Source organism: Thalassophryne amazonica, chromosome 10, assembly GCF_902500255.1.
Source record: "Thalassophryne amazonica chromosome 10, fThaAma1.1, whole genome shotgun sequence".
Lineage (NCBI taxonomy): Eukaryota > Metazoa > Chordata > Actinopteri > Batrachoidiformes > Batrachoididae > Thalassophryne > Thalassophryne amazonica.
In genome coordinates, this window is record NC_047112.1 from 2146868 (window position 1) to 2159425 (window position 12558).

The following is a 12558-nucleotide window of genomic DNA, read 5'->3' on the forward strand; positions in this document are numbered from 1 at the left end:
GGTGATGTGCAGAGCTGCAGTAACTACAGAGGCATAAAGCTGATCAGCCACAGTATGAAGTTATGGGAAAGAGTAGTAGAAGCTAAGCTTAGAAAACAGGTGAAGATCTGTGAACAGCAATATGGTTTCATGCCGAGAAAGAGCACTACAGATGCAATGTTTGCTCTGAGAATACTGTTGGAGAAGTACAGAGAAGGCCAGAAAGAGTTACATTGTGTGTTTGTGGATTTAGAGAAAGCTTATGATAGGGTGCCAAGAAAAGAGTTGTGGTATTGTATGAGGAAGTCTGGAGGGCAGAGAAGTATGTTAGGGTAGTGCAGGACATGTACAAGGACAGTGTGACAGTGGTGAGATGCACAGTAGGAATGACAAACTCATTCAAGGTGGAGGTGGGATTACACCAAGGATCAGCTGTGAGTCCTTTCTTGTTTGCAGTGGTGATGGACAGGTTGACGGATGAGATCAGACAGGAGTCCCCATGGACTATGATGTTTGCAGATGACATTGTGATCTGTAGTGAGCATAGAGAACAGGATGAGTCTAGTCTGGAGAGGTGAAGATATGCTCTGGAGAGAAGAGGAATGAAAGTTTGCAGGAGCAAGACTGAGTACATGTGTGTGACTGAGGGAGCCCAGTGGAAACAAAGTCAGAGAGGTGAGACTGAGATGGCTTGGGCATGTGCAAAGGAGGGACCCAGGATATATAGGGAAAAGGATGCTGACGATGGAGCCCCCAGGCAGGAGAAGAGGGAGGACAAAGAGGAGGTTTATGGATGTGCTGAGGGAGGACATGTAGGTGGTTGGTGTAACAGAGGAAGATACAGAGGACAGGGTGAGATGGAGACGACTGCTCTGCTGTGGCGCCCCCTAATGGGAGGAACAGGAGCAGTAAGAAGGTGTTTTACTCCGGCACACAAGTGCCTTAGTGTTGAGAACCCCAGCAGCTGGAGAAAGTCAAGGACACACCCATATTTCACCTGGCTACTTTGGAGAGGTGTGGATAGACCGGTTGTGTGAGAGGGTGGTTGCCATCCAGGATCTTGGCAGATGCTCCCTGACCTGTCTCTATGTCATTATGACCCCTGGTGGACACACATCATATTTACGTCAAGAAACTGTAACAATGATGAGAATATGTTGTGATCTTTGTTTTATCTAATCAAAATTAAAGGAGCAGCTACTTTATCTTTTTGGTGTATCTTCAAGAAATAAATGCTGTTAATACACATTAATTTCCTATTTTTTTTCCTCATATAATTTTGACTTTATAACTTCAGTATTCGAGTGTGCCCAGTTGAAACTTTAATTCAGAAATGAATCCTGCTTCATTTTAATCAAACACAGGTTTCATGGCTGTCATGGAAACAGCAACATGATTGACAGCTGTACTCCTGTTGCCTTGCTTAAAGTCAGTAACAGTCAGAAAACACAAAGGTGTTGAGCAGAAAGAAACATCAACCTCTTCTCTCAGGGGCTGATGGGAAATATTTCCAAGCAGTTATTTCAGGTCCAACAGCATGTTGGCCGGGTTCTCCAAGTTCTCCTTCCACAGGTTGGAGAAGCGGCACATGGTGGCACCGTCGATGATGCGGTGATCAGCTGACCAGCTGACTTTCATGATGTGAGCTTGGACCACTTGACCACCGGCGTCAAACCGAGGTAGAACCTGCCAGAATGTACAGGTCAAAAGTCACAATAACCTTCTTCCACATGTCCATGTTCTCAAACAATAACTGTTAATCACGTTGTTAACCACAAAATTCTATTTGGGCAACATTAGCTGATGTTATCAATACACTGGACAGGATGACCAGATGTCCCTGTTTTCTGGAGACAGTCCATTTATAACTGTGAATTAAAATGGTCGGCGTGTCTCACGTTGTGCTTGTTTCAGTCAGCAGGGGGCGCAGGCTGCTCACTCTCACTCTTCTTCGACTCCGAACTATTTTCTCACCACGTTTTCGAGAGAATGGCTGCGTAAATGTCAACCACAGCAAGTTTCACCTCAATCTACAATATTTTTACAAACATCGTTTCAAGCCGGGGGGGTGATGGAGGGCCACAATCAGGGCGGAGTTATGGAGCTTTGGAATGGTACTGCCACGCGATATTATACAAATCATGAACGTTTATGAGTTCAATGGGATGGATATTTCATGAGGTGAAAGATGGAACGTTCCATCGTTCACCTCATGAAATATCCATCCCATTGAAAGAATTTAAAAACATTCATTATTTGTTTTATATAACGGCTAAAATGGATCCTTGACAATTTATATTATATTAATTTACAAACAACAGAAGAGGGACTTACATTTTGGTGCGTCACTGCACTGACTTTGTGTACATCCAGAAAAAAAAAGAAAAAGTTTGTGTACTTCCTCACGCCAGCGAAAAATCACGCCAGAAATTTGTCCACCTTTTGTGCATCACTGCTGCTCTGACATCAACAATCCAACACAAACTTTAAATAGGAGTCCAATAATAATTCTGACGCCATAGTCCACGATGCTGTGCACTGAGTTTGTGTACTTCCAAAACAAAACAAAACAACAACAAAAAAAAACCCTGTATCTCCTCAGTACAGTGAAAGAAAAAAAAAAAAAAAATCACGTCAGAAATTAGCAAAGCTTTTCATTCTAACTTCCTCCTAACAGCTCTTGGGAACATGGAACTGTACAGCTCAGCCAGATCCAACCTGAAAAGAGGCATAAAACAGGCAAAGGCAGCATATGCAAAGAAGATCAAAGGGGCACTTCGCGAAGGGGAACCCCCGATGTGTCTGGCAGGGCATTCGTGACCTTGTTAACTTGAACACTTCCTCTTCTAATGCCACCAGCACAAGCCTAGCGGAGGAGCTAAATCGGTTCTTTGCTAGGTTTGAGAGTGTCCCCGTGCTGCCACCCGCTGACAATCTGGCCCTCCCTGTGAGCACGGAAGAGGTCAGGAGGGTGCTCCGGGGTGTGAACCCGTTAAAGGCTGCTGGTCCTGATGGTGTCCAGGGGAGGGTACTGAGGGGCTGTGCAGACCAGCTGGCAGAGGTTTTTACTACGATTTTTAACCTCTCGCTGGCTGCCTGCACAGTCCCAAGCTGCCAAAAATCTGCCACTATCGTGCCCATCCCCAAGAGACAGTCGGTCAGCAGTCTGAATGATTACAGACCTGTGGCTCTCACTTCAACTGTGATGAAGTGCTTTGAAAGGCTGGTGCTGAGGCACATAAAATCCTTACTGCCTCCCAGCCTTGATCAGCACCAATTCACATATAGAGCCAACAGGTCCACAGGTGACGCCATCAACACAACCCTCCACACAGTGTGTCAACATCTTGAACAGTCTGGCAATTATGCGAGGATGTTGTTCATGGACTTCAGTTCTGCCTTTAACACACTTGTTCCAAGCAGACTGATGATCAAACTGCACAGTATGGGCATTGGCGAGCACACCTGCAGATGGATCAGAGACTTTCTCACCAACCGTCTGCAGTCAGTCAGGATGGGGTCCCACCACTCAGTGCTGACAGTGAGCACTGGGGCCCCTCAGGGCTGTGTGCTCAGCCCCATGCTGTACACTTTGTACACCCATGACTGTGCATCAACCCACAGCAGCAACATCTTTGTCAGATTGGCGGATGACACTACTGTGGTCGGGCTGATTCACAACAACGATGAGACGGCCTACAGAGAGGAGGTCCTAAACCTCACTACCTGGTGCTCCCTCAATAACTTGGCACTTAACTCCTCAAAGACAAAGGAGTTGGTGCTAGATTTCAGGTGGAAGAGGGAGGACCCCCCCCTTCTCATTCAGGGAGACACCGTAGAGAGGGTCAGTGACTTCAAGTTCCTGGGAACATACATTTGTCAGGACCTGACATGGGGCACCAACACCAATGCCCTTGTGAACAAGGTACAGCAGCGTCTGTACTTTTTAAGGTCACTGAGGAAGGTCAACCTGTCCCAGGAACTGCTGCTGTCCTTCTATAGGTGTTCTATAGAGAGCGTCCTCACCAACAACATCTTGGTGTGGTACAGGAGCTGCTCTCAGGCTGACAAAAAGGCTCTGGAGAGAGTCAGGAAGTCAGCACAGAACATCATAGGAGCGCAGCTGTCCTCTCTGTCAGACATCTATAACACCAGATGTCTGCGCAGGGCCAGAAGCATCAGCTTGGATGGTTCACACCCCGGGCACAGCCTGTTCTCACTGCTGCCCTCAGGAAAGAGGTACCGGTCCATCAAGACCCCCACATCCAGACTCACCAACATGTTCTACCCAAGTGCAATACGGGTATTGAATGCACATTCTACGGTTGGCTGACTTATATACACCTACTGGCTCCTTTGTAAAATACATGTATATATTCTTATTTGTCTTTTTTAATATTTATTTTTTACACCTTTGCACTACGGGAGTTGTCTTTTAATTTTGTTGTACCTTGTGTATAATGACAGTAAAAAGCATTCTATTCATGCCTCCAGACAGCTTACAGCACAGTGGATTTATTTTTGTTTGTGTGTGTTTGAAGAATTAGCACCATCAACTCGCTCCTTCAAATCATCATCCTTCATCCTTCAGCAAAACAAACTCAGCATGTTTAGCGTAACACTTCTCCCACTCGTGGGGGGGGTTCGTAGCCTGCAATGGTACCAAACATATGGAACCAAACTGCACACTAAATGCAACGCAACACAAATGGGATGAATAATCCATGTCACGTGACATACAAAGCACCAATCAATTTCAATTTATTTTCATTTATATAGCGCCAAATCACAACAGAGTTGCCTCAAGGCGCTTCACACAAGTAAGGTCTAACCTTATCAACCCCCAGAGCAACAATGGTAAGAAAAACCCCTGAGGAAAAAACTGGAAATGTTGAAAAATGCAGAATCAAGCATCAGAAAGACAAATACAGTATAATTTGTCAACATTAAGCAACAAGAAAAAGCAGAAGAAATATTAAGCTGATCACCGGCCACTAGCCCTAAGCTTCACTAAAAGACCCAGATATTATGTAAAGTTGAGGTCGCGGCACGCTCCGTTTACTAATAAAATGAATTAAAAGAGTAAAAAGGATAGAAACATACTATACCAGTATGCTAGCCATATGAAAGGGAAAATAAGTGCGTCTTAAGTCTGGACTTGAAAGTCTCCACAGAATCTGACTGTTTTATTGACGCAGGGAGATCATTCCACAGAACAGGGGCATGATAAGAGAAAGCTCTGTGACCCACAGACTTCTTATTCACCTGAGGGACATAAAGTAGTCCTGCACCCTGAGAACGCAAAGCCCGGGCCGGTACATAAGGTTTAATTAGGTCAGCTAGGTAGGGACATGCCAGTCCATGAATAATTTTATAGGTTAGTAGCAGAACCTTAAAATCTGATCTCACTGGGACAGGAAGCCAGTGAAGAGACGCCAAAATGGGTGTAATGTGGTCAAACGTTCTACGTCGTATCAAAAGTCTGGCAGCAGCATTTTGAACCAGTTGGAGACCCCTAATGCTGGACTGTGGTAAACCAGAAAATAGAACATTGCAGTAGTCCAATCTAGAAGAAACAAACGCATGGATCAGGGTCTCAGCATCAGCCATAGACAGGATCGGACGAATCTTCATTATATTTCACAGGTGGAAGAAAACAGTGCTCGTAGTATTTCTAATGTGGAGGTCAAAGGACAATGTAGGATCAAAAATTACCCCAAGGTTCCTCACTTTGTCCGTGTGACGTATGACACACGAGCCTAGGCTGAGCGTTAACTGGTCAAATTGATGCTGATGTCTCACTGGACCAAGAACCATCATTTCAGTCTTATCAGAGTTTAAAAGTAGGAAGTTTCCAGACATCCAGCTTCTCACTGATGCAAGGCAATCTTCTAAGGATTTTATGTGAATGAAATTACCAGCAGTTATCGGCATGTATAACTGAGTATCATCTGCATAGCAGTGAAAGGTAATCCCAAAACACTGCTCTATGTGCCCAAGGGGTGCTATATAAAGGGAGAAAAGCAGGGGGCTGAAGAAGGATCCCTGTGGAACCTCAAATTTCATGTCAGTAAGGTTTAGAGGTAGTGTTACTGTACAAAGCCGAGTGAGAACAACTGGTCAAATATGACATCAGCCATGCAAGTGCACTCCCAATAATCCCCAAATGATTTTCCAGCCTATCAAGTAGAATATGATGATCCACTGTATCAAATGCAGCACTGAGATCTAACAGCACCAGAACTGTAGTGGTGTCCAAATCCATTGTAAGCAGAAGATCATTCACCACTTTAGTGAGAGCCGTCTCTGTGGAATGATATTTTCTAAAAGCAGACTGCAGTGGCTCAAAGAGATTATTCTCAGTAAGATAGTCTACGAGCTGCCATGACACCACTTTTTCCAGAATTTTAGAGAAAAATGATAGATTTGATATCGGCCAATAGTTTTTCAATACACTAGGGTCAAGATTAGATTTCTTAAGTAATGGTTTAATCACTGCAGATTTGAAACATTTAGGAACAGATCCAGAAGTTAAAGAAAGATTAATAATTTCCAGCACAGTCGGCCCAAGAGTGGACCACAGGTCCTTAAACAGTTTTGCTGGTATAGGATCAAATAAACAGGTTGTGCTTTTTGTTGATGTTACGAGTTTCGGCAGCACGCTTAGTGAGATACTATCAAATTCTGTAAATCTAGGTAATACCTCAGTAATGGCGCCCACCTCAATAGCAGTGTGTAGTGGCTGAATTAAGGCATGCTGGGATACGTTTAACCTAATGTCTTCTATTTTCTTCTCAAAGTAATCCAGGAAATCTTGTGCTGTAAAAGGAGAGTGAACTACAGGTGGTTGTCCATGAATAAGTGTTGCCACCATGTTGGACAAGAACTTTGAGTTATGCTTGTTTTTGTTGATCAAATCAGAGTAGTAGGTCTGCTTTGTAGCCAGTAATGCATGCTTATGGTCTAAAATAGCATCACGCCACGCAAGGTGGAATACTTAAAGTTTTGAACGATGCCATTTCCGTTCTAGACCTCTTGCTTTATGCTTGAGGTCACACAGATAATCATTGAACCAAGGTGACTGTGATTTGGGGGAGCGCGGTTTTAACACAGGTGGCGCAATCATGTCGAGTGAAGTTTTGAGCACCGAGTTTAAACTATCCACAAGACTGGGTATTTGTCAAATGTGAAGCTAAGACATCACGCAGTCGAGCTTCGAGTTCAGTCTTAGTTCAGGAGTTGATGCATCGCCGTAGTGATATATAAGGTTCTTGTTCCACTAAACATGGCAGCGAAACTGTAAACTTAATAAGTGAGTGATCAGACACCACTGATGTAAGAGGCCTAATGTCAATATTCGTGACACCAATATCATGTGCGAGAACCAGATCCAGGGTATTTCCACTAATGTACGTCGAATCCCGAATGCATTCTCGAAATCCTAATGCATCCACAATTTCCATAAATGATTTGCAGAGGGGATCAGAAGGCTTATTTATATGAATGTTAAAGTCACCAAAGATCAGAATGTTATCTGCACTAGTTGACAAGTTAGAGATGAACACACCAAATTCATCTAAGAATTCAGAATATGGGCCAGGAGGCCTATATACAGTGACAAAGTAATACGGCTGATTTTTATTCTTCTGACCATGGCAATGTGTAATATCCCGAGCAGAGTGGAGAATCAGATGCTCAAATGAGTTATATTTGTGACCCCCAACAGCTAATAAGCTAAACAGATTTATAAATAAGAGCAACACCCCCACCTTGCTTTGCATCACGAGGGACGTGACTAAATGTATATGCTGGTGGGCAGGCCTCATTTAAGGGGAGGACAGCTGTAGGTTTCGATCTTATTTAGATCTAAACCTGCAGATTAGATCTTATTTTACGTTTTATTTATTTTCCTCTGTCTTATTCTACTTCTTCCTTTACCTCTATGTATTTTATGTATCTTTGTTTTATTCGTGTGTTTGTATGACTATGTTTGTATTTTAGTGTTGTTTTATTTGTGCTGATGAGCCAAAGACAAATTTCCACATCGGTGGACAACAAAGAATTATTCTATTTATTCTATCTAAGTGATGATCCATAATTAGATCATTAATCAACAATGATTTTGAAGATAGTGATCTTATGCTAATGAGACCCAGACTAAGGACCTCAGTGGGGTTGACAGTTGATCCGTTTGGGTTTAGGGGCAGTTCCAGAATAGCATATATAAAATGCTTTGAAGTAGGTTTAGGTTTGAGACATTCCACGCGAGTTGTTGGTAGCAGACACGAAATCATTAATATTGCTGGAACAGCCAATGGACCAGCCTCAATTTCAACGTGATCTAATGTAGTAATGGGTATTAAGTTTGCAAAGCATATCCCTCTATGATTTTTATGGACACATCTACGGAAGCCAGCCACAGTCCCAACTTGTTGAATTTTCCTCCCTGGCAGAAAAACTGCACGATCACCATAGTGGACTTTTTGCACTAATTTCCCCCCTAAGCTAATGGATTCCACATCCACCTTTGTCATAAACCTTGCAGGGTCTCTAATCACCTGCTCCGTGGCCTGCTGTAGATTCCTAATGTTACCCTCCCTGTAGAGCTCTATCTATGTTTGCAGACAAGATGGCGGCGCCTTCCCCAGTAGGGTGAAGGCCGTCCGGCATCAGCAAGCCACTGTGGCCCCAGGACAAAGGCCAGTTATCAATATAACTAAAGCCTTGCTGTCTACAAAATTGCGTGAGCCACCTATTCAATGATGTCAGCCTGCTAAATGCCTCATCATTACCCCAGGAGGGGAGGGGACCAGAGACTATTAATTGATGCCGACACATCTTTCTGGCAAGGTCACCAGTCCTCTCTATGTCCATTTTTGTGACCTCTGAGTGTTTCATCCTGACATCATTGGTGCCGAAGTGAATAACTATGTGACTATATCTAGTGTCATGTTCCTTCTGTCTTCCCTTCTGCAGCGTCAGCACCCTAAGATGGGATGCAATGTAGGGAGCGCTAGTCCCAGGAATACATTTAAGGTCAGCTGGCGTCTGTCACCTGACTCTGCCGGTGATAGAACCCCCTATCAGTAATGTCCGGCGTTTCTGCCTGGAAATAAGAGTAGAAGTCATTTGTGGGCTCAAAGAATTCACGTCAGGCATATCCAAGGAGGAGAAGCGATTCACAGTTTGCAGTGGCGAGTGTGATCGGGGTACCACAACCGGGCACCAAGCCCTATGTGGCTTACTCTGCCTAACCATAGTCTGAAAACAGTCCTCCACAGCCAGCGTTTCTAGGTTGATGCTAATGGGCACACTAGCTGGCCCAACACTAACCTCGTCTGGAGTGCCTGTAGCATCTATTGCCACTGAGCTGAGAAGCTGTTCTAGCTTACGGACACAGCTCTCTAAAAGAGCCACCCTATCTTCCAGCATCATGCAGGATTTACGTAAAGTGTAGTGTACTTTGCGCACCCAAAAATTCAAGCGTGTAGCCAAGCAAGTGCAAGCTAACCACTAATGAATATGCTAACCACTCCTTAGATTCACGTAGTAGATTAATGACCTAAAAGTAACAAAAGTATTAGACTGATAGGAACAGTAGTTAAAAAAAAACTCTCCTAAGAGTAAACCACTCCTATATAAAACAAAAATTGATTGAATTGATTGATTAACACAAGAGTAAAGTAATTAACTAAAATTCACATCAGTTACACTGAAAAACTAACAGAAGTATTAACCCTCTGGGGCCGACGCCGTCGTATACGATGGCTAACACCAAGCTTTACTAAATTAGAAATAACTTTTTAATGATATGAGATAGAAACTTACTTTTGTTTTGCTGAAAAGTTAACTCCGCAGACTTTCAAGCCAGCCATCTGCCATCTTTGTACTCCTCATAGAAGCTGTGTGATGACGTGCGCAATGTGAGTGTTCAATCGTAATTGGTTTTCCAAAATCCAATCATAGGGCAGATTTACCTCACGTGAAAAGCCAAAGATTGTTTTCAGGAGTGATATCTTACTAGTTGGCCCGTTTGAATAGCCCCTTGGGTGCTCCAATGAGTACATACTATTAGTACATACTCTGTGTGCCCTGTGCCATTACGCACAGTGATCAGTGAAAGCAGGAGCAGACGGAGAGCCTCTGATGACAAGCTCACGTGCTCAAACAAAGAGTGTGTAACTATCAGGATTACTCCAATAGTTTGCATGTGAATGTTACTGGATAACTCTGTTGCTTTCTCTGCGTAAAGCACTGTTTACCATATCAATGGACAACAAAACGCATAGACCATTTGTATATATTGTTCAAAATGTGCATTTGTGTTTATTGTTTGAACCTTTTTGTTGTACAGTCTTTCACACAAGACCTCAAATTACCTTTATAAAGTGTCAAAACAGTTGTTTATTATAGTCTGCTGTGTGTTTTGAATAAATGTGTGTGGAAAATTATTTTCGCTTTATTTTTTCCTTGCCTATTTTTGGTTGTAAACCTTTATTACACTGATAAAACACAACAAAAACATATATATTCTGAAAGCACAGGTTGTCCTGAGGAAAAAAAAACAAACAAAAAAAAAAAAACAGACATAAAACCTGATTGTGGGATGCAGGGAGAGTTGTTAACAGCAATAATAAAACATTTATGCCAGGCGAGTGAACTGTCCAAAAAAATGCCCTCAGACCCCAGAGGATCAAAGAAACCGGGGGGGGGGGGGTTTGACCTTGGTAACGCAAGCTAAACACTAGCGCAAAGTGGTAGCCACTCCTAAGATTTACAGAGGAGTAAAATAATGACTTAAAATTTATAGCAGTTACACTGAAAAACAGAAGTACTATAGTAGAGAAGCTTGAATCTTCGACAAGACTGGGTTGCTTGACGCAAGGACATTTCGCTTCAAATTGCAGAAGCTTCCTCAGCTAAAATTTTTGCTCTGGTGGTCTGACTTCTGTCTTGACTCTTATAGAGAAGAATAATCAAGAAGTCACAAAAGCTGGAGTTTTAAACCTAACCAGACCCCTCCTACCGAGAGGCAGACTGCTATAGGCTAGTGACTAAACAATAGCTCTAATTAGCACCTATTGTGCTCTAGTTAGCACCCTCGTAATGACAGGGCAGCTGTCCCTCCTAATGATGGGACGGACCCTCTCCCGATGGCTCCCTTGACGACTCTGCTGATGACGTGAATGACTCATTACCATGAACAAAAGACTGAAACTGCTTTGACCTGAGTACCCCATTGTAAACATGGGATAAAGCGTGTCTCAGACCTCCTCCCTGGTTAAGGCTGGGTTTCAAATGTTTCACAAAGAATGCCTCCTTGACCCCTCTCCCTATAGCAGTCTGCCTCTCGGTAGGAGGGGTCTGGTTAGGTTTAAAACTCCAGCTTTTGTGACTTCTTGATTATTCTTCTCTACAGGAGTCAAGACAGAAGTCAGACCACCAGAGCAAGAATTTTAGCTGAGGAAGCTTCTGCGATTTGAAGCGAAATGTCCTCGTGTCAAGCAACCCAGTCCAGTCGAAGATTCAAGCTTCTCTACTATGGAAACCACCTGGACAACTGAGAGCCTACACAGTAACAGAAGTATTAAGTAATGGCGGGGTGGGGGTCGACCTAGCTAATGCAAGCTAACCACTAGCAAAAGCTAACCGCTAGCAAAAGCTAACCGCTAGCGAGTCACAATAGGAGTGTCATTTTAATAAAATTCAGGGTCGATACACTTCAAAACAAAAAAAAAAAGTGTTAAACAGAAATAAAAGAAAGATATACAACCGTGTAAAGATAGGAAGAGCGTCACAACAGCAAACAATACATCGGACGCAAGGTGTCAGATCTGTGAGCCAGCGAAGCAAATGACAAGGATCAACTCAACCGTTATATAAAGGCTAACATGCCAACAACAAATACAATACATCCTTTTATCCATTGACACTTGAATTTGACAGAAAAAGTCTTTTTTTGCATTAATTCCGCCAGGAACAGTGGAAAAGAAGAAGATGGTGAAGACAGACTAGTCAAGAGTGAAGACGACAGGACAAAAGGCAAACTTCACAGCCGGGAAATGTTATGATTTGAAACAAGGCTGACAAAGAGAACAGTGTCCTATTTATTATTTACTATAGTAGGACATGCTGTGTTCATGACATGTTGGAAAGTGGGAAGTGATAAGAATAAGAAAGAACTTTATTAATCCCAAAGGAAATTATTTATGGGCTCCAACCAGGTTAAAATGTTAGGAACATTTGGTCAGGTAGAATTTTTCAGTTTGGAAACTCATTCAGAAATTCACAGCTGTGATTTATCAAACTTGCCCTCGTAACAGCAAGCTGCCAAGAAAAATAACTCAAGAGACCAACTTGTGGATGAAGGACTTTGTTCAAGGGAAAACTAAAGATGAATCTAAGGACCCTCTGGTCATCAGCAAGGCTCAGCTGTACTTTGCACGTCCAGCATTGGAGTCCAAACACTCTGAGAACATCTTGCTAGCAGAAACGTTGTGGACTCACCTGGACTTTCCCCAGAGCTCCAATTGCTACTTCAGGAGGAAGAATCACTGGTTTGGCATAAGTCCCCCCGAT

General features: G+C 43.1%; 1 protein-coding gene across 1 annotated transcript in view; it reads right to left on the reverse strand.

Moving 5' to 3' along the window:
• Positions 1-1284: 1284 nt before the first annotated feature.
• The window catches only part of dbt (dihydrolipoamide branched chain transacylase E2), a 30894-nt gene continuing 19620 nt past the window's right edge, over positions 1285-12558 (reverse strand). The window contains exons 10-11 of the mRNA XM_034179290.1: positions 12487-12558; positions 1285-1665 (exon numbers count right to left, since the gene is read on the reverse strand). Coding sequence (XP_034035181.1) covers positions 1498-1665; positions 12487-12558 — 240 coding nt within the window. The 3' untranslated portion in view covers positions 1285-1497. The remainder of the gene's footprint in view (positions 1666-12486) is intronic.